The sequence below is a fragment of the Rhinolophus ferrumequinum genome, chromosome 5, assembly GCF_004115265.2.
Source record: "Rhinolophus ferrumequinum isolate MPI-CBG mRhiFer1 chromosome 5, mRhiFer1_v1.p, whole genome shotgun sequence".
Taxonomy (NCBI): domain Eukaryota; kingdom Metazoa; phylum Chordata; class Mammalia; order Chiroptera; family Rhinolophidae; genus Rhinolophus; species Rhinolophus ferrumequinum.
The window spans coordinates 74,822,612-74,850,453 of NC_046288.1; the positions used below are offsets into that span (position 1 = coordinate 74,822,612).

At 38.7% G+C, this 27,842-nt stretch overlaps 2 protein-coding genes across 13 annotated transcripts in view; one reads left to right on the forward strand and one right to left on the reverse strand.

The window, feature by feature from the left end:
* The window catches only part of KCNIP4 (potassium voltage-gated channel interacting protein 4), a 1,015,463-nt gene extending 999,303 nt beyond the window's left edge, over window positions 1-16,160 (forward strand). For 2 of the 7 annotated variants that reach the window (XM_033106239.1, XM_033106240.1), the window contains exons 5-8: window positions 9,868-9,975; window positions 11,859-11,963; window positions 12,598-12,660; window positions 14,702-16,152. In XM_033106239.1, the coding sequence (XP_032962130.1) occupies window positions 9,868-9,975; window positions 11,859-11,963; window positions 12,598-12,660; window positions 14,702-14,749 (324 nt within the window). In that variant the 3' untranslated portion in view covers window positions 14,750-16,152. Of the gene's footprint in view, window positions 1-9,867; window positions 9,976-11,858; window positions 11,964-12,597; window positions 12,661-14,701 lie in introns of all 7 variants that reach the window. The other 5 variants (XM_033106241.1, XM_033106238.1, XM_033106237.1 and 2 more) reach the window with 5 other exon arrangements.
* Window positions 6,878-27,842, reverse strand: part of PACRGL (parkin coregulated like) — a 29,994-nt gene continuing 9,029 nt past the window's right edge. For 2 of the 6 annotated variants that reach the window (XM_033106245.1, XM_033106244.1), the window contains exons 6-10: window positions 27,669-27,759; window positions 27,253-27,387; window positions 26,666-26,773; window positions 20,033-20,113; window positions 17,128-17,611 (exon numbers count right to left, since the gene is read on the reverse strand). In XM_033106245.1, coding sequence (XP_032962136.1) covers window positions 17,555-17,611; window positions 20,033-20,113; window positions 26,666-26,773; window positions 27,253-27,387; window positions 27,669-27,759 — 472 coding nt within the window. In that variant the 3' untranslated portion in view covers window positions 17,128-17,554. Of the gene's footprint in view, window positions 8,072-16,353; window positions 16,753-17,127; window positions 17,612-20,032; window positions 20,114-26,665; window positions 26,774-27,252; window positions 27,388-27,668; window positions 27,760-27,842 lie in introns of those variants that run through there. The other 4 variants (XM_033106243.1, XR_004423017.1, XM_033106242.1 and 1 more) reach the window with 4 other exon arrangements.

The following is a 27,842-nucleotide window of genomic DNA, read 5'->3' on the forward strand; positions in this document are numbered from 1 at the left end:
AGGGGGAAATGTTCATTTATTCATGGCCAGCTACCTAGAAGCAGGGGTTTCGTGGAGTCAGGGTGACAAAAGAAAGGCTTGGCCTTCTGAGCTGTCACTCAGTTGGTGGCCCCAGGGGCAGAGGCAGCAGGCCAGCAGAGGGCTTCCTCACACCTACGAGGCTCTGATGCAGACTGCATGCTACTGAAATGAAGATTTGGGGCTAGGAACGTCAGCATGTCATCTCACATAACTCAAACAAGAAATGTCAACAAGAGGAGGAGAGTGTAAGCTGGCGGTGACTGAGTAGAAGGTGTAGCCTAAGAAGACGGCAGTGGTCCAGGCTAGGCCAGTGTGGTTTACCTGGGACGTGGCAGCAACAGTTAAAAGGGGGACAGAGATACATGTGAGGGTGTCTTAGGATCCAGGCCCCTCCCTGTAATGTTTTTTTCACTGAGGGCAGCGGATGATCACCCCAGGATAATGTTGTATTAGTGCTTGATGCCTTTTACCGACAAGATAAATTATTTGCAGCACAGCCTTAGTTTAGCTCTAATATGGAAGTCAAAGATTCTAGTTCACCGAACAAAATCTTTCATAGCCGGTTTGCAGAGAATGAGTAAGGCAAAAAATACGAGTGATTTCATTACTTGAAATTACTTATGTAACAGAAATGTACCATCAATCACCTATAGCACATTGTGTCCAATTTCATAGGTAAATTTAGTGTTAATGATACAGGGCCGTACATAACATTGGTGTTGTAATATTTTTGCAAAATGCCAGTAATTATGGTGAATGTTGATTATAATTTGGGAAATTACTTGTAATGGCCATGTACTATAAGCATGCTGGTAAATGTCTTTCCTTTAAAGGCAAGCTAATGGCTAAATTAATAAATGTTATATTAAAATCAAATTTAACATGAGGTTATTATAGTTATTTTTCTAAATTGATTAGCTACCTGGGAAGTCTCCAGAAAACAGAAGTGATTAGGCAACGAACATATTTTGAGTAGCAATAGCATCCTGAGAGGTACAGCAGTGACCATTCTGATTCCACAATAAAGGGAAATGGACATTTTCTAGTTAATTTGCTTAAAACTGAAGGGCAGAGTGAATGAAATAGGAGAGGTCCTAGATCCAGATATAATTGGATCTAAACTGCACTTTGCCCCCAAGTGGCACGCTGTAATGGTTACTGAAAGTTGGGGTAGCAAAAGATTATTACAAGAAAGACCAGAGAAAAGCATACAATAAATATCTATCATCTGCTCTTACAGCCTGAAGGTCAGGTTCCTCTTTTTTTTTTAATTCATTTTTAAATAAAAATTTTATTTTAGACTAGTTTTACATTTACAGAAAAATTGCAAAGATAGTACAGAATTCCCATATACCTCACACCCAGTTTCCTTATTATTAGCATTATACATTAACATGATATATTTGTTACAATTAATGAATATTGATACATTAACTAAAGTCTATGCTTTGTTCAGATTTCCTTAGTTTTTACCTAATGTCCTTTTTCTGTTCCAGGATCTTATGTAGGACACTACATTACATTTACTCACCATGTTTCCTTAGGTTGCTCTTGACCGTGACAGTTTTTCAGACTTTGTTTTGTTTTGTTTTGTTTTTGATAACCTTGACAGTTTTGAAGAATATTGGCCAGGTATTCTATAGCATGTCCCTCAGTTGGGATTTGTTTGAGGTTTTTTCTCATGATTAGTCTGGGGATATGAATTTGGGAAGGAAGGCTACAGAGGTAAAGTGGCATGTTTTTTTATCGTACTATCGAGAGGACATGCTATCAACATGATTTATGACTGTCGACATTGTCCTTGATCACCTGGTTGAAGCAGTGTTGGTCATTTCTCTGCTGTAAAGTTATTCTTTTTTTCCCTTTTTCCAAGCTGTATTCTTTGAAAGGAAGTTATTATGCACAGCCCACAGCCAAGGAGTGGGGAGTTATGCCCACCTACATAATTTATTTGGAATTCTTCTGCATGGGTCATTTATCTCTTTTCCTCCATTTATGAATTTATTAAGTTACTTACATCAATATGAACTTTTTGTTCATATTGTTAGTGATATTGGTTAATGGATATTTATTTCATACTTTCAGTTTTAATCCTATATGGCCTTGTTTATTTTGTTGCTCAGTGTTCCAGCTTGGCCACTGGGAGCTCTTTCATTTGGCTCCAGTGTCTGTTCAACATACTGCCATCATTGTGGTTATTTTTATTCTTTCTTCCTTTGTTTTGTTTTGTTTGATTCTTCAATCACTTGATTACTTTCTGGCACTCCAAGATGCTCCAGGCTCACCTTATATCTTTCCTGTCCCAGTCTCCTCTTTAAAACGCCAACCTCCATGGCAGCTCCAGAATCTCCTCTCATCTAAAGGAACGCGTGCTTGTCAGTCAGACACAGGGCTCAAACACAGCCTCTACCACTTCTCCATGTGATTTGTGGGGCAAGTTCCTCAATCTCTCTGGCTTGAATTTCTTCAGTGTCAAATGGAAATAATTGTACCTCCCAAGGCTGTTATAAGACTGAATGATGGATCTAAAAAGTGTAGAAAATTGCCTGGCACATAGAAAATGATCAGTTAATGTTAGCGATCCCAGTTAACATCTGGTCAGTCTCAGAAAATCGATTTGTGTGTGTGTGTGTGTGTGTGTGTGTGTGTTCTTGGACACGTGACTTGAGATTCTTCTTTACTTCATCTTATCTTCCTCTAGCTCTCATAGTCACATATATATTCACATACTGACTGTCTTTAGAAGCTAAAGCCATTTTCTATTCATTTATTCAGTAATTTTATAGCAAGAGTTACGAATTCCTGGCACCTCCAAATGTGCTACAAATGTTGTCAGTGATTGAATTGCATACATTATGAGTCACTGTTTCATATCACCCCCTAATTATGGCCAAAAGTACCAAACAAAAAAGACATGGCATATGTTTATAGTATGTTGTTCTGTATAACCATAGCCCACTGCTTCCCTTCTAGTCACAATCAGAGCCTGGGCTTTGAGTCAGAGGTTGGGTTTAATTTCCAGCTCCCCTACTCACTGGCTGTAGGCCCTGGCTCAGTCACATTTTTTCTGAGCCTCCATCTATTATAGAAAGACAATACCTGTTCCCTAGGGTTATGCGAGACTGACATGAAATAATGCGTGGAAATAGCCCAATAATAGCACCCACACACCCCCAATAACCTGCAGTCATAATTACGATTACATGTCAGTGTCCCAGGGCTCTTTCACCCAGGAATGTCACTTCTTTGCCAAGGAAATATGTCCAAATAAATGGGAAATTGAGAAAAGTATTTACCACAGTGATGCTTATAATGAAGAAAAATTTAAATTAATTTACATATCCATCAATAGGAAGTATGGTTAAATACATTACAATATATTTGTATGACAGAGCAGTGTTTCAAACTCCAGATTGCAACCATTAATAAGTGGTAAAATAAATGTAGAGATTAATGACAAGAATATTTAAAAATTAATAGAAGAAGAGTGGATACAGAGTCATAATTTTAGTTTCTAATGTATAATTACGTGTGTGTGTGTGTGTGTGTGTGTGTGTGTGTGTGTGTGTGTACTCGGTTGCCATTTAAAATATAATTCTTAGTGTGGTTTTGGGTCCAAAATGTTTAAACCATATAAAACTACTCTTCTTGACAAATATGATTTAAAAAATCAGCCATTTCATATGGTTCAGTTTAGTATGTAGTTATTTAAATGACATCATAATACATTTTCAGTGGTGTGGCAAAATATTTGTAATTTTAAGTGAACTATACAGAAATATATTCATACCGGGGCTGCCAAAAAATGTATACACATGACTTGTATTCATCTTTTGTTATTGGTATATATTAAGTATTACAATTCTTTTCTTTTTTTTTTTTAATTAAAGTTTGTTGGGGTGAAAATTGTTAGTAAGGTTACATAGATTTCAGGTGTACATTCTGTAATACATCATCTATAGATCACATTGTGTGTTCACCACCCGGAGTCAGTTCTCCTTCCATCACCATGTATTTGATCACCTTTACTCTCCCTCTTCACCCCTTACACTTTGGTAACCACTGAACTATTGTTTATTACAATTTTAATACAGTTTTTTCCTTTCTTAAAATGTGTATACATTTTTTGGCACCTTGTGTGTGTGTGTGTGTGTGTGTCTGTGTGTGTATCATATGACCTTTACTATAACTATATGGTAAGGTACGCATGAAAAAAATGAACGGAAATTTTCAATGTGAATAGATGATAGGATTATATGTGGTTACAATTTTCTTCAGTACAGTTTTCTATATTTTATATAAATCAAGCATTATATTTATGTATATATTTATTATGTTTGCATTTATGATTTTGTTTAAAATTGCATTAAATTTCAATGGCCTCTAGTGAAATCAAACCAAAGAACTTTCATCTAATTTAATTTAATGTGGCTATAATCAGCTATCAAGACACTAAATTACCTAAATATACAGAATTGCGTATCAATCAAGGTAAGTACATTATCTCTTCTACATGCCAAAATCAAGCTTCCAAGCTTGGAAAATATACTTATTATTTTTCAGACATGTTGATAGCCTTTATTAGTTCCAAACAAATGCAAACTTTATGTAGTACCTGAAATTGTATCTTTCAAATACTTTAAATAGTAGCTCAATCACTATGGAGTTCAACGCCAAACAAGGGAGGTCCTACTATAGGAAATCAACAACCTTAAAAACGTTAATGAAAATATGTAAGCAAGTATAAAACTAGAAATATGCTAAACACATGTATGACTTTCCCAATCTGCCACTGCTTACCTAAGTTAACCTTTTTAACCTTTGGAGAGTCACTTAATGTTGTTTTCCCATCTGTAAACAGGACTGCTTGTTGCAAAAATCCCCAAATGCATGATTCTAAGCCATAGAGCTCTTTGAGTGCCATGAGGGGAGGCAGGAGGACTAAGGTTCCTGACAAAGGTTTGTAGTCAATAAAGCTCACTATTGAACAAAACTAGGTTATCATAAAGTCAAATTTCTGTGCCTTTTTCCTTCTTTTGCTTGATCATGGGAGAATGGAAACCAGACTTCAGTACTGATCTTCCCTTATCATTTTTATACATTAGGGAACAGATGTAACCTGCTGTCACAGATCAAAGTAGGATAACTGTGCAAAGTGCTCTTGAGATTTTTTTTTAAGATTGCAACTCCTGCTTGACGGATTTCAATTACCATTCAGAAAAACATGGAGCAAAAACCACATGCGGTTCTTTGAGTTTCTCATTTTCTTTAGCACAAATAAGGAATCATTCCTGTCTTGAAATAACTGTTTATTGATATTATCCTGCAAGATGGTATAAGAGAGAGGGATGCTCAAGGTCCATAGTTATCTTTTAATGTAAGTAGTTGGAGGATATATAGTATTCAAGAACATATGATTTAGATAACTTGCAAATCAAGACACTTTTGGTCACAAGTAATAGAAAACCATACATTAACAAAACAATATGATAGTTTCATTGGCTCCTAGGAATAAAAAGTCAAGAGATAGGGCAGGCTACAACCTAAGAGTAGGCCCCATTGTGGTCACAAGGACATGCCAGCAGCTCCTGGGCTCCAGGCTTGATTGTTCCAGTTGAGCAGGGGAGAGACAGCATCTCTTTCCTACCTACCACTCCTAGCAGGAGTCCTGAGAGTCATTCAGATGTGGCCTGACTGCAGTCCCAGGCCATCCACAGATCCAACTGCCTTGACCAAAGGGATAAACTGTGTTTCCTGACTTTACCCAGGTCCTGGCTCCATCACTAGAGCCAGAAAGGAAGTGTGCCACAGAACTGGATGGAGCACCAAATGGAAATTAAGACCCTATTACTTAGGGAGGCAAACAAGTGAAGTCCACACATGACTTTGAAAGTGCTTTCTTTAAACCTTTCATTGTTGCTCTGGTCTGTTGTGTTTGGTGGTGGGGCCCATGCCAGTGATGGTGCTTGTAGGCCAGGCTTCTCAGTGCGATCCCAGGACCAGCGGTATCAGCATCCCTTGGATCTTGTTAGAAACGTAAATTCTTTGTGCCTTTTGACAAATTTCCGGTTCTAAAGTCAGTCAGTCAGGGGAATGTAACATACAGCTTGGCGACTATAGTTAATAATACTGTATTATATATTTGAAAAAATCATTCATAAAGCAATTAAAAATAAAAAACCACTGCTTATTTAAAAAATTAAAAATAAAAAACCCCTCTCATTAAAAAAAAAAAAAAAAAAGTAAATTCTGGCACGCCACCCAATGAATCAGAAACTCTGGGGATGGGGCCCATCAATCTGTATTTTAGTAAGCCCCGCAGGTGATTCTCTTGCAAGCTCAATTTTGAGAAGCAATGCTGTGAACATGTCCGCAAAGACCTCGTATCCAGCATCACCCCACTTTCAACTAAGGACATATAATTATTCCTCTGTGATTTGAAGCAACAGATAAGGTTTATATTGATAACTATCAATCTCATTTGGCTTTTCAAATTTGCAGCAGTTTTTCTCTTATAAGGTTACCTGCCCATGCTCTGCTGTGATTATTTTATACCTTCTTAAAAAGCCAAAGCTTATAGTATGCAAGTTGTATACTGCCCAACTGCAAAGGATGTCATTACCTCTTAACTACAGTATGTTATATATTCCAGGTTCTGCAAGTTCTCTAAGACATGGCAGGAAAAAATTTTGAGGGCGTTCCACCTTCCCGTAATTTGCACAAGTCATTGTGTAGTGCAGGGGTGTCCATACTTTTTTCAACGTTTTTCACCAAGGGCCATACGCGGAAAAATACACAAACAGCCGGGCCACTCACTCGCGGTGAAGTACGTATTGCCTCACCTGGTTTGTTTAAGTAAACTAAATATATTTTTGGAATTTGCTGCGGGCCAATAAAAAATGGATCACGGGCTGCAGTTGGCCCGTGGGCCGCAGTTTGGACACCCCTGGTCTAGTGGCAGGTCTGCCTCTTCTTCTCTGCTCAAACCTCCAATTCTTATCTTTTCTGCTCTGTCCTTCACTCCCAAGCAGATATCCATCAAAACTCTCAGATGGGAAAGCACTCATCTTTCCACCTCTTATCAGGTACTGGCACCTGTACCAAGTTCTCCTTCTTCCTTCTGTACCAGTTGAGGAAATGTACCTCCTCCCTTCACCACTTGGACCATCCACCTGCATTTGGATCCCTCCCACTTTCTCGGGAGCATCAGTCCATTCCTTATGCTCCCTCTCTCTCACACGCACAACCTTTAGTATTTTCCTTTCTTTAGACTCTTCCCTCCAGTTAAAGAACTAAAATAATAGTTTTTTTAAATTATTTTTTATTTTTAATTATTTTAAGTATTCAAAGTGCTCATCTTCAGAGATCACTCTTGGGATCCCGTCGTATACCTCTTCACCTAGAGCCCTTTCCCTCGATCTATACCCACAGCCAAGACTGGTGAGTTTTCTATGTCCAGTTCCCTTCACTCCTCTTCCTCTGCTCCACTGAAACGTCTCCCATCAGTCCCTGGCGACCTCCATGTTGCTGACCCAATGAGCACTTTTCAGTCTTGTGTCAGCGTGAAAATCCCTTCACGTGAAATGCTCTCTTCTTGACATCTCTGACTTCTTTAGCAACTTCTTTTCAAGATCATTTGCCAGTTTCTCCTCTGCTGTCTTCCTACTAAATATTGGAATTCTTTGTGGCCTTGAGTCCTCTTTTTTTCTTACTCTATATTTCACCCTGAATAAAGATAGGAAGCAAATTAGTTCTCCAGTTGTCACAGTACCATCTGTTGGAGAGACTATTCTTTCTCCATTGCCTGGTTTTGGTACACTGTTGGAAATCAATGCCCATGGAATTTGTGTTTATTTCTGGATTTTTAATTGTATTGCATTGGTCTATATATATCTCCTTATGCCAGTGTCACACTGTACTGGAGCTTTGCAGTCAGTTTTGAAATTGGAAAGTTTGAGTTCTCCAACTTTATTTTTCTTTTTCAATATTGTTCTGGCTGTTTTGAGCCCCTTGCAATTCCATATGAATTTGAAGATCAGCTTTTCCATTTCTGCAAGAAAGGTCAATGGTCGTTCTTGATAAATTTTTTTAATAAAATGGGAATTATACACTTTCTTAACATAATAAAAGTATCATGCTCAAAGTAAAAACACTAGAAATAGTCTCATTAAATTCAGTAACAAAATTAGGATGTCTACTATTATTGTAATTATGTAATATTGTTCTGGAGATATTATTCAATACAGTTAGAAAAAGAATGTAATTAAAAATATTTTAAAAATTAGAAAGAGGTGAAATTAACTCCATTTGCAGCAAATATGATTGCACACACGAAAAACCCAGGAGATTCCATTGGAAAACTATCATATACAATAGGAACACTCAGATAGGTGGCAGCATACAAAATTATTATACAGAAATCAATAGCTTTCATACATATTGCACAAAATTTAGAATATGTAATAGAAGAAAATCCCTCATTGACAACAGCAACAGAAGGACTAACATATCTAGACATAATTATAACTAAGACATGTGAAAGAACATTTTGGAAGAAACAAAAAGATCCAGAACATACCAGAATTTTGGCACACTGAATAACAGCCCATTAGGATGTCCACATCCTAATTCCTGGAACTTCGGGCTATGTTACCTTACAGGGTAAAAAGAAGGTTTGCAGGTGTGATTAAGGTTCTTGAGATGGGGAGGTCATCCTGGATTATCTGGCTAGACCTACTGTGATTACAAGGATCCTTATAAGAGGGAGGCAGGAAGATCAGAGTAAAAAAGAGGAAAAATGACGACAGGAGCAGAGGTTGGAGTGATATGCTTTAAAAATGGAGGAAGGGGCCACAAGCCAAGCAATGCAGGTGGCCTCTAAAAGCTGGAAAAGGCAAGGCAGCATATTCTCTCATTAGAAGTCCTGGAGAGAGCATAGCTCAGCCTCCATCTTGATTTCAGCCCAGTGAAACCCAGTATAGATTTCTGACCTCTGGAACTGCAAGATAATAATAAACGTGTATTATTTTAAACCACTAAGTGTGTGGTCATTTCTTACAACAGTGATAGGAAACCAATGTGCTCAGTGACAAAAATGATTTGGACAAGGGAAAAATCTACAATCTTCCATAGGAAGACTCATCCACAAGCAGTTGTCAACTCTGCCAAAGTCGATCTGTAAATTTATCTCAAACCTTATATACACCCCCAACTGTAAGAAGTAGATGCTACAGTTTCCATTGTACAGATAGGAAAATCGAGGCAAATGGATGTTAAGTTGTTGGAGGACACAAAGCTATCAGGTGACACAGCTGGAATTTGAATTCAGACAGTCTGGCTTATCTCCATGCTCTTAAGCGCTGCCCATGTGAACGTGGTAACTCGATTTCTAAGTAAAGATTACAGTTGGCTCATGTCTTAAGGACAGACCACGTGTCTTGGCAACTGATCTTTTTCATAAAAAGTGTGTTATGTACGTGTTTGTGTTTTTAAAAATAAAGTGTTCTTAGATTCTTTTTAGTAAAAGAATTGTGTGCATGTGTGGAAAGCCATTGCCTCTTACAGCGTCTTGCTGTTTGTGGGTGTCTGGTACCATTTCCAAAATGGACTTCAGTCCCAGTTTCCAATTAGAAGACGAAAATGTTAAAGCAGATGAGTGGTTTATGCCCACAAAGAACTCTGAGCAACAGATGACCAAGAGCATAGTGATCGTTTTGCTAAATAAATGGTTCAAAATCCAGAGGGTTGGACCTCTTGCTTCCATCATTTGAGGGAGAATTTCTGTCAGAGTTTGTGTTTTACTTTTTTAGTAATAACATACCAAATTGTATTTTTATTTCTTTCTAGGATTTCATCAAGGGTCTTTCCATTTTGCTCCGGGGGACAGTACAAGAAAAACTCAACTGGGCATTTAATTTGTATGACATCAATAAAGACGGCTATATCACTAAAGAAGTAAGAAACACCTTACCAACGCAGCTATCATTTTGGCCATTTTCGTTTTTTAACGTCAAAATGTTAACCAGTTGTAATTATTAATTTGAAAATCACCTTTTCAGGAAATCTAAAATATTTTATGTGGTGGTGGGAAAATATTTTATTTAAAAAATCTGGAATGGATAGGAATAACTTATAGTGAATCTGCAAAGTAAATATAAAATATATAAGGATTATACCCTTGTTTTCTAATGGTATTTTAGTAATGCTATAAATGGAATAAAGACTGAGGTTGAAACAGATAGGGAGAAAATGTATCCATACTTGGCCTGTGATCTTCCCCCTGCCATATAATGTGATCCATACGGAAACAGAATTTTAACATCATATAGATTATGCACTGACCTGTATTGTCTGGAAAATGACCCAATGGAATGGTAGGTTCCCCCAAACCCTTCCAGGCAAGCTATCCGAGAAAGAAAGCCCACAGATCAAATTAAGATGCTCACATCACACAGTTTATTAAATCAATGTAAAACACAATGAAAAGCAAAGGAAAAGGGATGGAGTAAGTTAACCATTTTAGGAAAGGGTGCAAGTGAGGTTGAAGGACATCACGTGAATCCTGGGAGGCCGCAGTATTCTTATGTCCTATCTTCTCTGCCTCACTAGCTTTTCCCAGAGGTGAGTTCTGAGCAAGAGTGTCCTCAAACAAAAGGTACCCTGGGCCAATGACATGAACTTGCTTTATTGGAGACAAAAAGACAAGTCCACGTGACCACAAGGATAGCATGACAATCAGCCTGATCAATGGCCATGGGTTTTAGTTGTATTTCTTGAGCAAAGGGCGTATGGAGCCAGACTGTTTCTCACCAATTGGTGGCTAAATTAGGATCTCATAAATATTAAGTGTTCATGTTTATAGAGACTATTCTGAATAGTGTCTCTTGTGTATTTGTGTAATTAGCATTTCATACTCATATGCCTCAGGAATATTAGGTATCTCTTGGTCCTTCAATCCTTTTCTATTTCTGTTTATCACAAATATGCTTTTCTTACTGCTTATACCTAATACACCTCATGAATTTTGTGTATAGCAAAGGATCTTTTTGCTACTTATCTAAACTCAAAATATCTTAAAAGATTTCACCTATAACTTATAAACTACAAACTAGTTTATCATTCATAGTAGAGTTGAGTGCTCTCAAAAGTAAATGTATAGTACATCTGTATTATCAACTTAATTCAGAGACTTATATGGAAACTTCAATAAGAAAGAAACAAATGTGAAACAATAAATCTGAATGTCTAAATATTTCGATGTTAGTTTTACTTAGATTGAAAATGACAAAACTAGATTTTGTTGACATAAAAAAGAACGAAATTTTAAGGTGTTTGCCAGAGTCATAACATTTTGACTAATCTACATGTGTGACTTTTCAGTTAAAGTCATAGTAGGTAAAACACAATGAAAATCCTAATGAGCTTTGACATTTATCAGTTAGTTTTAGCATAATGCTCATGCTGTGATGTTCTTCTCAGTAAATAGAAATTGATAATCAACATGTACGATGTATAATAACTCAGTAAAACAAAGATAGTCTGTGAAATCTATGGAAATTCAAACATTAAACTAGAATGTGCCTTTCTGATTATGTTAAATATGTGGGAATTGACTTCCTTCTGAAACAAAGATCAGGAATGATTCTTACATTTTGATTCTGCTGCTTTTCAAGAACAAAGTGGTTGAATTTTCCTCAGGGACAAGCAAAAGGCTTTTAATGAAGAAGCAAGGAACAAATAGAAATTCAAAATTGAGTAAGAATGAAGTGTCAAAGTTTCCCAAAGTGGTTTCTCCACACATTGCATGCAGCCTCACGTGAGTGTCTTTGACTTTTCAGGAAATGCTCGACATAATGAAAGCGATATACGACATGATGGGCAAATGCACATACCCTGTCCTCAAAGAAGACGCTCCCAGACAACATGTGGAAACGTTTTTCCAGGTAGGAATGCAAACAGAAGTCAGAGAGACAATGGAATGAAGAGGAAATCTCCTGAGGTTTGCAAAGTCTCATCATGATTCCAAAGAATGAAAAGGAAAATAATTTTTCCTGAAAGGGGCAAAACCATAGCATAGGCACCATCCTACCAATTTAATAATTTTGGTTTTGAATTGGTAATACTGATAACTACATGTATCGAACATCCATAATACCCTAGATAGAACACTAAGTAATTGCCGTGTTTTACATGGTTTTGTTTGCTTGCATTCAATTCTCACAAGAACCCCACGAGGTTAGACTTGTAAATCCTTATTAGCCCCATTTTACAGATGAGAATACCAAGGCTCTGAAAGTTGCAGCAAATTGCCTGAGTTCTGGCTTAGCTAGAGGGCAGGACTGCACCTAGGTGGGTGACTCCAGATCTTCGTCATAGTCTATTGCAAAGGGAAGAGCCTAAAAGGAGTCAGCCATATATTCTGATCGCTAAGAAATTACCAGTCATGCTCTGAAGCAGCTCCTCCTATTACACAAGCAGTAGGCTTTCTTTGCATCGACTTCAACTCATTGGGTTCAGGTACGAGGATATCAAGAGGTAAGTCTGAATGAAGTTTTGTATTCTTTTCTTCTTGAACAGAAAATGGACAAAAATAAAGATGGAGTCGTTACTATAGATGAGTTCATCGAAAGTTGCCAAAAAGTGAGTAATGACTCTAAACTGTCCCTTTTGCTTTCATCACAGCCAGACTGAGTATTGCCAGCGAGCCACCATGAAGTGAGCAAAACATGATCATATGCCTAAGTTTACCACTTTTGCACAGCCTATAAGCCCACTGCTCTGAAAGCAATCACCAATTTATACACTCAATTGATCAGCATTTGTAGAGTGCCGACAGGCTATGTAGGAAGCCCTGGAGACACAAAAGTTGCCCATGGGACTGTGTTTTTGTTCCCTAAATCCTTAAGAGAATATTCATCATTTAGGATAAAATATGTGAGAATTAAATTGCTCTTTACTTAGACTTACTTAGCCTATAACATGGGTATCGTCCATCATATCTGCATAGATTTAGAATTCTGGTACAGCTAAGTATGCATCACAGGCCAAGCTTATAGCCAGTTTCTAAGAGAAACAATTGTTTTAATGTGTTTGGACAAGAATGACTTTTTGGCTGAAGCAATAATGGTCTTCAGTCACAAAAACTAAAGAGCAGAAAATTCTCTCTGAGAAATTGGGTAATTTTCTGCCATCTGGTGGGAGACCAATTTTAGCTTACCAAGATTTGATTTGATGTTTTGGCAGAACCAGTTAAGAATTTTAAAAAAATTGCGACAAAGAAGATCGCTGGTGTTTTAGCTGTTCTCTTTCTTTTCATATGGATGTACATTCCTTTTCCTGATGGCCTACTTTTTTCTAAACTCAGATCCCGCCTTCCCCGCCTCCCACTTTCCTTCCGCTTCGCCGCCCCCCCCCCCAACACACACACACTCTGGTTCAAGCTGTTGTTTCTCAGTCCATCTAGTTGTGTAGAACCCAGCTCCCTGGCCCATGCTGGTATTATGAGCCTTGCACCGCCCCCGTCGCTAGTAGTCGGCCACTCACAGCAGCTGTCGCTGGCTGCCGGCCACTCATGATGGCACACGGTAGCCCATGGCAGCACACGGCAGCCCGCGCAGCAGACCATGGCAGCCCACCGCAGCCCAGCTCCAGGGAGAGCTGTTGTTCACAATCTTAGCTGTAGAGGGCGCAGCTCACTGGCCCATGTGGGAATTGAATTGTCAACCTCGGCATTAGGAGCACGGTGCTCCAACCACCTGAGCCACCGGGTCGGCCCTAAACTCAGATTTCGATCTGGTGATCTTTGAGAGAATGAACTTGGTGACATGCACCTGCGTTAATGGTGATGTTGTTACGTGGCTTCTAGAACTGGAAGTCGTCATCAATTCGGCTACCATTTAGCATTATTATAAAAAGCTCACTGAGTGGCATTCACAGTCTCCAGGTGCCCCTATAATGACCAGTCTGTTCCTTTCCTGTTTCTGAGGAATATGCTACACTGAACGCAGCCCTGGCAATGGTTTGTCCCAAACAATTCTTCCTCTGGCATTGAGGAACCATTCATTTTTAAAGGCCACGCAGATTTAGTTCCAGCATATCCAGAAAGAGGTGTAAGTACCACAAACACGTCTCAAAGCCTCAACCTCCAATCTTCAGGAACCTCTTGGCTCTTAGCTCATATACAAACCCTGTTTCCTTTTACCCTCTCCGCCCTTCAAGTTTCCATTCTGGCATTCTGATTTGAGAAATATCCTCTATTAACACCAAGATTTATATGAAGCGTTTAAAGCCTGGTTGTCTTAAAACATAAAACGGACTCCGCATCATTGTGTGTGTAACATGGACAGAATGCCGCGTACATCTGCAAACAGTATTTGAGCTTTTGGCACAGGGGGTTGGTTGGTGGGGAAAGGCAGTACTTAGAGGCAAAACGGTGTGCAGCAGGCTCTTGAATGATGTCGTTTCATTCAAAGTCATTCCTTCAACATCATTTCATTATAATGTTGATAAGATACCATAGGAACTTAACTCTTGTTTCTACCATTTAGCTTATGGTGAAATTGGTTTCATTATACATCATTTCGCTTATAGGAAAAGAACCAACTGACAACTTAAAGGGAGGGTTTACTGTACTTATCCATGCAGACATGCTGAATTTAATCCCACTGTTTCTCCCTTACAGGATGAAAACATAATGCGCTCCATGCAGCTCTTTGAAAATGTGATTTAACTTGTTGAATGTGTCCTCAATCAAACAGACAAATGTGAACTATTCTACCACACTTAAAGTTGGAGCTACCACTTCTAGCATAGATTGCTCAGCTTTTACACTGAGGCATATTATGCAAACAAGCTTTGTTTTAATAAGAAGCAATCCCCAACAGATTTCAGTTTTCCAGTTATAAATTTGCATCCTTTTCATAATACCACTGAGTTCACGGGATGGTCTAAGTCATTTCACACCCTGTGAATATTCAAATCTAATAGAACCTGACTTATAGTTTTATTGATTCTTTAGCCATGGGATTATCGACGCTTTCACATTAATGGTGATTTTAAAATGTTTCTTTTGCTACTCATTTGTATGTATTCAGCCCCAGGATTTTAAATGGTTTTCTAAAACACTGGCATCTGCATTTAATTTCCGGAAATTAATTTTCATGTTTGTATGCTGTAATTCCATTTATATACTTTAAGTAAACAAGATTACCACAATTTAAGAAAACAAAAACATAGTCCCAGTTTCTATGGATTTGCTGCCTGTTAAAGACATTTATTTATCTGGCATTTTTTTTAAATAATATGAAACAAATTAGTTTATCACCAGCTGTCAGCATATGCCTAATAAAGCTTATTTAATAAGCATTTAATTTTTCATAAACACACATTACAGCCAAGGCCTACAAGATGTATGTAATTTTGGATTTGTTCAATACTATAGGTTGACTGTTTTCTATTGTGTCACTAAGTGGAAATCCAAGAAGGTGTGAAACGAAGTGAGGGTGTTTTTAGGTCCACGCAAAGGGTAAGGGGACCTGCCTTCCAGTACTGGTAACGCTGAACAAGAAGTAATTTTTACCAGCATGGAAGGCCTAGTCCATTTCTTCCCCAACTCCCTCACTGCACCTTTATGGACCTGCCATTCAGGGACAAGGAAACCTTGATGACCCCAATGCCCACTAGGAACAAACAGCAAGCAGGACTCACTCTGAAAGCACCAGTGATTCCATTATCTTGAGAACTCTTAATACCAAAATCTAGTAGAAAATGAACATAAATGCTGAGCAACTCATCTGGACTGCATTATGACTTAGCTTATCCGAAAACTCCAATAATTCAGATCCTTTTTAATGCTTTTAAGCCAAAATTGTAAATTTGCCACAACATTACTGAAGATACACACACCGCCCTTGTTTTGCAGAAATATCACAAGACTCAGAGGCTACATATAGTAGGAAGAAACCTGCAACTGTCTTTGCAACAATAAATCAGGTATCTATTCTGGTGTAGAGATAGGATGTTGAAAGCTGCCCTGCTATCACCAGTGTAGAAATTAAGAGTAGTACAATACATGTACACTGAAATTTGCCATCGCGTGTTTGTGTAAACTCAACGTGCACATTTTGTATTTCAAAAAGAAAAAAATAAAAGCAAATAAAATGTTTATAACTCTACTGTATCTTATAGGTCTTTATTCCAAATTTGATCATTCCTAGATTTAAAAAATGACATTTTCCTTATGGCATTTTCTAGACAGCTTTGCCTTGGATGGTGCTAAGTGCAATGAAGAAGGGTAAAGGCAAAGTAAGGGGCAGGCAGATGTTGCAGCTAATATGACCTGAGGATGTGACCGTGAGTGAAGACCCGAGGAAACAGTGGACTGGACAGGGGACCAGGAAGCATAAAAGATCTGCGGGAGGACGAGCATTACGGCTCTTCAGAGATTACCTGTATTCTTTTCAGTTACTAAAGACCTGTTGAGACTGTATCTGACACTATAATCTGACGCTCTGGACTATCATATCGCTGCCTCTATATAGGAATGCCCCCTGCTGTCCATCCTTTTAAACCTATCAGGCTGCTTTGGACTTGGTGTGACGGCTCAAGTTTCTGTGGGTCTCTTCTTGCCCTGAAGACGGAAGGTCCTGTTCCTGTTTTCTGTTTCTCTTCTATGCCTTTCTCTGTAGAATGATCCAGAGGCAGCTTCTACCACATCAACACTCAGAATGAGCCCTACAAATTGTTGCAAAAACTTTTTCAATTGAAATAATTGTACAACATAAGCAAGTACAACAAAATCACTGAATCCACATGAGTTTTAAAATTTTAAGTTCTGAATATCTTCATGTACTGAATACCCTTAGTCTTTTCAGACTATAAAATACAAAATAGCATTTATTTAAATACAATTAACACCTAAAGTTTAGGTACTTTTAATGAGTTGGGATAAACAACATACTTGTAAGGGAATTTACACATTTAAAAAAAAATTTTTCTTAAACTAGAATACCCTGGAAAGAAATTTTCCCAAGCATTCTACATTATAAAATGCATATTTATAAATGGTAATTAAGAGTGAATTCACAAATGTCCACTATTTTAAATTTCCATAGGCTTGATAATTATAAAATCCAGAAAAGGCAAACTGTCTAGAAATACGTATACAGTTACAAACTGATTGCAAAAAGGATGTTACCAATAAAAGGCACTAGAAAATAAATACAAACATCCATTGCAAATCCAATCATGGTTGTTCACGCAAAGCATAAACATGAAAAGTAAAACCCACAAAACTGTACTATTATATAACTTTTTACAATTGCTTTCCATCATTAACCGCTCTTTTTTGTTGCCGAATCATTTTTACTATGATTCAATGGTATTTTATATATTCGTCTTAAACTAGTAAATAATGAATGGTGGCTGTGATGTATAAAATAATAAACTGAAGTGAACCTGCAAAGGTCCCTGAGGTACCCATGGTCAGCACTGAATACCTGTCACCAGGTGGTAAGATTTTTGTTGGCTTCCTTCTTCAACAACATATGGAACAATATGTTGGAATTTTAGATTTGATGATGATAAGACTTCCCTGGCAAGAGAAACAAAACGTAGCCTCATTAGTATCATGCTGGTTCCCCTAATAGGTGTTCCATTTGCAGGAGTATGCCTAAAAAAAAGTGTCCAAAACTCAAGACAAATAAACAAAATGGGATAAGAGCAGAAGGATGAAATGAGAAGTGCGAACTTTTTTCTGAGTTAAATCAAATATAGGTTGTTGTCTCTTACTGTTTTTTTAAAACTATACAACTAGGAAGATAGTGTGGAACCAGACGACCAGTATTTCAATCCAGCTTCTGCTAGTCACTTCACTGTCAAATCTGGGGGTAATTATCTCTCTGCGCCTCAGTTTCTAGATTTTTAAAAGGGCGGTAAGAACAAAACCTCCCTCTGACGGTTGTAGTAGAGATTAAATGAGTTAAAGTCTAAAAAGTACTCAACAGAATTTCTGGCATGTATCAAGTTCCCACGTGCTCAATCGAGCTCGGGTGTGTAAGTATGTATCTTTCCCAAGACAAAGGTGCATATCACTTAGAAAACATTAACTCAAACTCAAAATGAACCATTTCCCATTTAAGGCAGGTTGTAAACTGATTCGTTATAAGAAAACGACACTGTGACTGTCTGTAACTGATTATTTTTGTTTCCCGGAAGTTGAGTTCATCACGGTAATACACACGGGCCTTAAGAAATGAGAAACTGCAATACTGAGAAGAATCTTTTTTGAAGACTTACCTATAAGCACTTAAAGAGAAGATATATAAACATTTTAGAAGGGAAAGAAGAACATCCATTAATTTCATGAAGGATTTACAAAGTACCCAAAGCAAGTGCACTAATAACAATTAAGCCAAGGGAAAGTCTTTGATATGTAATTATGATTTCCTATTGCAATTACATTAATTATTATTAAAATATCATGCAAGATATTAGAAGGAGATGACAAGCAGAGGAAAAAATCTGAAGGAATAAATAGTACTTAATAGCCCTTATGACTTCAGAATATTTTTTTATTCTGTACTAGCCTGATTAAAACTAATGAGATTAAGTAGTAAGAGAGGAACTCCCTGGCTAGCTGTCTCTGGGACCATGGGTTGGTCATGTACATCTTCAGTATTCCCCCTCCAAATCATAGTGTGCTATTTCTAAACTTTACGCAAACCATCACCAACTCCGCACACACACCCAGGAAATCTAACATGTGGGACACACCCCTTTCGACTTGCCCCACTCCCCATACCTATGCTGGGAAGAGTTTCAGATAGAAAAGCTGTGCCATCATTATTTAGCATTGGTTTACTTGAATTTCATAGGGGAGGAAAGAACAAATTCATCTTGCATTCCAGTTCTCAGAACAACAAGCACATTGCAAGCAAGAAGAATTTCCTTTCTGCAGATAAGGGAGGTGGACTGGCTAGTGGATGGTTCTGTACACATCACCACAAGATGTCTGAATGCTAATCCTCTGCCTAGCACCTGCACACAACGAAGAAGAAATCCATTATCTAGCAGCCTTGGGACTTACTTTCTCCTCAAACATCATTCCAGGCATTCATCATGGAAAGAATATCAATTTAAAAAATCACGGAAACTGGTCAAATTAGGTAATTTAGGCAAAGCTTGAACTAAAACATCTGCCATTTTAAAACTGCATACAATCATTCTCGATAGTTAATTCCTTTAGAAGAATGAAACTATATTCTGCAATGTTAAGATAATCACATGCAACTCTCTCATTGAGATGTGATTAAATGTAATCTCCAAAACAAGATGGGATCACTGCTTTATAGAAATACTTTCAAGACCAGATTATCTGAACACTTCTTTCAAAAGATGAAAAAACCTATTCACTTGACATGGCACAGTAATAATGAAATCTGCTACATTATTGCAAGTTAAAATAATCAACTGACTCACTCCTGTGTGTGCACCCACATGCTCACGTTCAAGCACACGTGCGCTTCCAGACGTAGTAGCGCAGGCATCTGGAAATCTCATTTCAACCTTTGATTATGGGCAAATTATAAATTTTTTTCACCGAAAAGATGGCAAGTGAAAAGAAGAAAAAGGTACTCTGTCTTCAATGAGCTCTCTACATTAGTCCTTCTGTTTTCTGAACTTTCCACTGATCAAAGCAAAGACATCCAAAATAAACAAAACAAAACAAACAAAAACACGGTCAAGCTGCACCACACGGACTACCTGTCGTGTAGGAAGCACAGTGACAGGGTGCAGGCCCTGTAGTTATACAAGCTGGGTCTGAATCCCAGCTGAAAAACTGGGCTACCTAGGCGAGACTGAAACTCTGAGCTCTCCAATGAAAATAATCCTATCAACTTCACAGGGTTGTTCACGGCTGAAATGAGAAACTATATGTTATACAGCCAATTTTGTAAGACGACTATAAGTAAAAAGAAAACAATTATGACACAAGGGATAATGTCCTACTCACACTTCCACCATGCTGCTCCAGCTTCTGCAAGGCACTGGTGATCGGCTCTTTGAATTTCTTGTCCCTTAGTCTCTTGGAAAGCTTTTAAAATAAGATTGGCGGAATGAAACGATTTGAAAAAGTAGAAATATTCACCGTAAGCATTACTAAAACTTCACTAACAAATAGGCTAACTAGAAATAATGTCACTGAGGCTTTACTGTATAGTTAGTACATGAACACCACTGAATTTGTTTTATAGTTCAATTTGTTTTAGGAAATGAAATGTCTCATTGAAATGGATATAGAGTAGACACCACTCTATTTATTTAAGAAAAAAAAACAAAAAAAACAATGAATTTATACTATTTCAAAAACCAATCCTACAAAATCCTCTGAAGTGTGATATCCAGAGTAAGTTTTCATGAAATTGCATACTTTTCCATTCTGTAATTTGCAAGAGCATTTGGAGGACTATGATGGAAAGCTAAGCCTCTAAAACACAGTTGTTTCCTACAGTAAAAATGGGAAGAGACAACAAAGAAGAGAGCATTTACAAGGATAATTCACTAACAGTGACAGAAGAATCAGACTAGAATCCACAAGACTATGTGTCCCTAGATATGTCCTGAATGGCCCTCCGTTGGATGGATGGTCTCTGCAAAGAGGGAGGGTACGAGGTGAACGAGGACAGAATCACAGAAGCACAGATGCAAACAGTGCAATTCAGGTCATAAAGGACAACCTGGAACTTTGTTCCACCATCAAACGACTGCAGTACTCGCCTGGTCTCTACCGGACCCTGCTCTAGGAACCTCCTCCCTTTGCTGATTTTAATGTGTCCTTTCACTGTAATAAACTGCAACACAGCTTTTTTGAGTTCTGTGAGTCCTTAGAGCAAATTGTTCTGCCTAAGGGTTGTCTTGGAAACTTCCTTAGCTACAGTGTCCCAGCATATATTGTGATAATGATTAAACTACATGTAACAGGAAAAACTCCCATCCTGAATGCTCTTTACAGACTCACTAAAAAACTTATACTGAAGGGAGGTCCAAGATGGTGAATTAGATAAGTGCTATGCTTACTACATCCCAGGATCACAACACAATTACAAATAAATTACAGAATAATCAACCTCAAAAATCATCTGAACACTAGCTGAACAGAATCCCTATAACTAAGGATATAAAGAAGAGGCCACATCGAAATTGGTAGGAGGGGTGGAGACATGAAACAAGCTGGACCCCAAACCCACAGGTAGTGGTTGAATGCCAGGAGGGACACCTTGGTGGCAGAGGTCCCCCCTGAAGAGGGAGAGGGCCCAGCCCCACACCGGGGTCCCCAGCCAAGGGGTCTGGTGTTGGAAAGAGGAGTTCCCACAGCATCTGGCAGCGAAAATCAGTGAGGACTTTGTCTGCTCTTCCAGGGGGAGGAAGGCAGCTGGAAACCCAGACGCCCTTTTGTAGAGCCGGCACACGGACTCGCTAGCTTGTGGGCACTCGCCTGGTCTCTGGTGCAGGAGAGGCAGCTTGGGAGGCCCAGGTACATGGGGGGAAGAACTGAGTTGCATGGCTTCGGTGCAGGAGATAGAGAGACAAGAGCCAGTGTTGCCCCTGTGTGGAGCCCGCACACGTGTGGCCTACAGGAGGGCGCCAACTTTTCACGGGTAAGCCCTCCCCCAAAGGGCCAGGTCTGGCACCACACTGGTCTTGTGGAATCCACGCATGTGCACTGCTTTGACACCCCAGGTCCCTGCACACCAAACACCTGGCACTATATCACCCAGGAAACTCCTGACTGCCGGGCTGCTGGCCTCGCCCGACAGGCTGTGGAAACCTGTTTAAAGAGGGTAGAGGGCCTGCAGAGGCCTGGGACACGCTTGCTGGTGGGCGGTAACCCAAAACCTGCGCTGTAGCTTCTCTTGGGCAGCTCTCGGGAACCTGGAGGCCTGAGTCCAGTGGTGGCTGGCCGTAGTGTTCTCAGGGTGTTTTAGTGCGGTGGTGGCGGGCCCAGCACCGGTGCAGGAGCCAAGACTGCACTGACTTTGTAGAAACCACCTACCACACCCCTGGAACCCTGGAACCCTGCTCTGCCCACCTACAGCTGCACTGCCAGGGGCACTCTGGGCACCTGGGCGTACAGTCCTACACAACAAGCTATGGAGGTCTTTTACAGCAGCAGACAATCCGTGACAGCCTGCAAGAATTTTGATGGTGTCGAGTGACCCAAAAACTGTACCGCAGCCACTCTGAAATAGCTCTCGGAAATTTGCAAGTCTGAGGCGGGAACCGGGTGCAGTATTCCTTGGGCGCAGGGCAAGGTGGTCACAGGACAGGCACTGGCGTAAGAACTGAATCTGCGCTAACATAGTAAAAATCACCGGTCACATCTCATGACTCCCTTGAACTCCACCCCACCCTGCTGCATCGCCAAGGGCACTCTCAACACTGGGTCAACCGGCCAGACACACGCACCTAAGGAGGCACTTTCAATGGCTGGGCCTTACAGGCCGGCAGCAGGTAGCCTAGGGGGCTCTGGGCCTTTTGCTAAGCTGCCTCAGGCCCAATATTGGTGGCAGCCAGCCTCAGTTCACAGTGAGGCCACGCCCACATGCCTCCAGGTCCAGCACAGGTAGCAGACACCACATACAGCTTTGTGGCTCCCACCAGGTATCTGCGGGCCAGTAGCAGGCAAGGCTGAAATTGGCCTGCATGGGAGCCCCTCCCAAGAGACACCAGAAACAACATACCCAGAGGCCAGCTTCAGACCACACCAGAGCACTACCTGGCTAGCCCCATTAAGCAGCACACACAAAAAGGGGTCTCAAGAGGCATAAGAACCTGCAGGGGCAAAGCTTCCTCTGAGGGATCGGAGCCCCTACACAGTAGCTCATACACTGTGGGCACAGCCAATCCACACAGTTAGTAAGCCTGGAAGTCAATCCCACCCACTGATGTGCCAAAAGCAACCAAGGCTCACCTACAACAGAAGCACACACACAACACACTCAAGGGACACTCCTGGAACACAAACACAGGAGATCAGGGAAATTGTGCCATTAGTCCATAGAGGACACATACTACATAAGGCCACCCAGCAAAGACTGAGAGACATAGAAGATCTAACTAATAAATAGAAGCAAACACAGAGAGGCAACCAGAATGAGGAAACAAAAAACATGTCCCAAATAAAAGGAGAAATCTCCAGAAATAGAACTAAATGAAATAGAGGCAACAAACCTATCACTGAGTTTAAAACACTGATTATAAGAATGTTTAAGGAACTTAGTGAGAATTTCAACAAAGAAACAGCAAGCATAAAGAAGGACATAGAAACCATGAAAAAGAACCAGTCAGAAATAAGGAATACAATAACTGAAATGAATAATACACTAGAAGGAATCACCAGATTAGATGAAGCAGAGGACTGAATCAGCAATTTAGCAGAATACACCCAAATGGAACAACAAAAAGAAAAAAATAATAAAAAAACAATGAAGATAGTTTAAGAGACCTGTGGGACTACACCAATCGTAACAACATTCACATCATAGGGGTACCAGAAGAAGAGAGGGAGCAAGGGATCCAGAACCTAGTTGAAGAAATAATAACCCAAAACTTCCCTAACCTGGTGAAGGACATTGACATACAAGCCCAGGAAGCGCAGAGTTCCAAACAAGATGAACCCAAACAGGCCCACACCAAGACACATCATAGTTAAAATGGCAAAGATGAAAGACAAAGAGAGAATCCTAAAAGCAGTAAGAGAAAGACAACTACTATGTTTCCCCAAAAATAAGACCGGGTCTTATATTAATTTTTGCTCCAAAAGATGCATTAGGGCTTATGTTTAGAGGATGTCATCCTGAAAAATCATGCTAGGGGTTATTTTCCGGTTAGGTCTCATTTTCAGGGAAACACGGTAGTCACTTATATGGGAGCTCCCATAAGACTAACAGCTGATTTTTCTACAGAAATTTTGCAGGCCAGATGGAAGTGGCAGCAAATATTCAAACTGATGAAAAACAAGGGCATACAACCAACACTACTCTACACAGCAAGACTATCATTTAAAATTGAAGGACAGATAGAGCTTCCCAGACAAGAAAAAGCTAAAGGAATTCATTACCATCAAGGCAGTATTACTGGAAATGTTAAAAGGATTTCTTTAAGCAGAAAAAAGGAGAAAACAAACAAACAAAGGAAGACAAAAATCTGAATAATAAAATGGAAATAACTATGTAGCTATCAATAATCACTTTAAATTTAAATGGATTAAATGCTCCTATCAAAACACGGAAGGCAGCTCAGTGGATAAGAAAACAAGACCCATGCATATGCTGTCTACAAGAGACCTCAGATCAAAAGACGTACACAGACTGAAAGCAAAGAAATGGAAAAAGATATTTAATGCAAATGGAAACGAGAAAAAAACGGGAGTAGCATTACTTATATCAAACAAAACAGACTTTAAAATGAAGACTATAATTATAGACAAAGAAGGACATTACATAATAATAAAGGGATCAATCCAACATGAAAACATAGCCCTACTAAACCATTTATGCACATAGGAGCACCTAAATATATAAAACATAGGAGCACCTAAATATATAAAACAAACATTCACAGACATAAAGGCAGACTTCAACAGTAACCCAATCATAGTAGAAGAAGTTAACACCCCACTGACACCAATGGACAGATCCTCCAGACAGAAAATCAACATGGCCTTAAATGACACACTAGACCAGATGGATTTGATATTTTTAGAGCATTTAACTCCAAAGCAGCAGAATATACATTCTTTTCAAGTGCAGATGGAACATTTTCCAAGACAGACTACATGTTAGGCCACTAAATAAGTCTCAACAAATTTAAGAAGATTGAAATTATATCAAGTGTCTTCTCTGACTACAGTGGTATGTAACTAGTAACCAATTACAAGAAAAAAAGTGAAAAACACACAAACACGTGGAGACTATATAACATGCTACTAAATAATGAATGGTTCAGCAATAAGATCAAGAAAGAAATCAAAAGATACCTTGAGAAAAATGAAAATGAAAACACATAACTCCAAATCAATGGGACACAGCGAGATCAGTCTTAAGAGGGAAATTCATAGCAATGCAGGCCTACCTAAAGAAACAAGAAAAATCTCAAATCAACACTCTATCTTTACACCTAAGGGAACTGGAAAAAAAAAAAAAAAGCAAAATAAGCCCAAAGGGAGTACAAGGAAGGAAATGATAAAAATTAGAGCAGAAATAAATGAAATAAAGACAAAAAACAAAAAAACAAAAAACAATACAAAAGATCAATGAAACTAAGAGCTGGTTCTTTGAAAAGATAAACAAAATTGACAAACTTTTAGCCAACTCATCAAGAAAAAGAGAGAGGACCCAAATTAATAAAATCAGAAATGGAAAAGTAGAAGTGATAACAGACACCACAGAAACAGAAAAATTTTTAAGAAAATACTACATGCAACTAAACGCCAACAAATTAGACAATGTGGAAGAAATGAATAAATTTCTGGAAGTATACAATCTTCCATGGCTGAATCAAGAAGAAACAGAATATCTAAATGGAACGATTACTATCAACAAAATTGAATCAGTAATCAACAAGCTCCATCTAATAAAACCCCAGGACCAGATGGCTTCAAATGTGAATTTTACCAATCATTCCAAAAAGAACTATCACCTATTCTCCTCGAGCTCTTCCAAAAAATCCAGAAGGAGGGAAGGCTTGCAAGATCATTTTATGAGGCCACTATCACCCTGATCCCAAAACCATACAAGGACATTACAAAAACAGAAAACTATAGGCCAATATCCCTAATGAACACAGATGCAATAATCCTCAACAAAATATTAGCAAACCAAATTCAGCAATACATTGAAAATATCATACACCACGACTGAGTGGGATTCATTCCTGGTTTTGCAAGGTTGGTTCTCATCTGCAAATCAACTAACGTGATATACCACATTAACAAAATGAAAAATAAAGTCAAATGGTCATATCAATACTGGTTGTGGAGTACAGCAAGGGGATACAGTCAGTGGAATTGTAACAGCTGTATACAATATCAGAGGGATAGTAGATTGGGGAGGAGGGTTATCACTTTGTGAGGGGTATAAATGTCTAATCATTGGTGTTCTGTACACCTGAAACTAATTTTAAAAAAAGGAAAAGAAAATAAAAAAATAAATTAAAACATGATTAAAAAAACTTACAATGAAAAACAAGAAGAAAAAAGGTGAAAAACATGGCTGTGGTAATATATAATTACATGAGTATGTATAAGTGCTGTGTCTAATTCATAGCTAATCACCATGGGCATGATACCATTACACTGTTCATTAATTTTTGTCCACTCAACTTTTGCCTACTCTTTATTGCAACTCTAAATTCTGCTCATGTAGGTGCCTTCCATTAAAAAAAAAATTAAAAATTATACTGTCCATTAGTAAAATGTTTTATGAACTACTAGGTCTGATCTCTGTATTTTTTGGTTAGGATGATGAGTTTCATTTTGAGGTTTTGAATCATTTTAATGATTAATGTGAAGCCATTAAATTATGAAGAGCTATGGATAGGGCATGATACATATTCACAACCGCTCTCTCGTCTTTTTAGTACTCACACTTGTAAGCAGATGTTTCAGATGGTCATTTAGAGAAGGACCAACGACGACACTTAACTGCACCAGAGCATTCAATCCTCTTTCAAACACTTCATCATCCAAATGGACCTGTGATGCGATGATTGGGCAGTGATGTAGGAACAGGGAGGGAAAGAAGAGAAAGGAGAGGAAGGACGGATGGAGAAAGGGCAAGCCAGTGAAGGAGAAAGTAAGATTGAGCATTCAAAATTAGAAGATAATCAACCAAACCCAGAATTTAAAATATAATCTTTAATGTCGGACATGTAGGAGCAAAAAACAAATTTTCAGCTTGACCAAAACATTAACTAAAATATACCGTAGCAGCAAGACTGCTCTGAGGTTCATTACTTTCTCTAAACCCGCAAAATGTCCCTTTTTACCTTTAGTACATCTGTTCAAGGTGTCTTCAAGTAAGTAATCACGTGGCTCTGAATCCCAGTGGCGTAATTTTGCACACATATCAAAACCACAGGTAAAGGGCTAATTTCCATATTAATTTGGAGGAAAATAAAGACATAAAGTATCCTACATGTACTATAGAAAGTCCACAGGAATAAAGGACATACCAGAGCTGCCTTTAGCACAGGAATCAGTCTAGGAAGCAAAGGCACAGCTTTTTCAGGAGCACCCTGGACCAAAAGTAATTCTCTAAAACCCTCCTTTGACACAAAGGTGTATGGATGTCTAGTCTCTCTCAGACCCTGCCAAAGACAAAAACAAAAACAAAAAAACATGATTTACTACTCATTTGATTAAGCTAATAACAAAAAAATCAAATCCCTATTAGTCTAGTGAAAATTAAGTTTTATTATTATTGTTTTCCTTATCATCATATATGACTTCAGTAATTAAAATTAAACGAAGAAATTGTGGGTAAATAATGCAATTTACTGATGAGTTACAAAATAACCTTTAATGCAATTTTAAACGTTCCCCCCCCCCAAAAAAAAAAATAAACACTCAGCTGAGATGGAGTATTTACCTCAGCCAAAGTAATAAGAAGAGGATCAAATGGAAGATTGTCAGGAGGACATTCCCACTGTAATCTGTGTTTTACTGAACCATGGACCAATCTAAAACATAAAACGCAGTCAATGTAACAAGGATAATATAATTACAAGTTAAGCAGTGATTATCTAACATATACATACTCTTT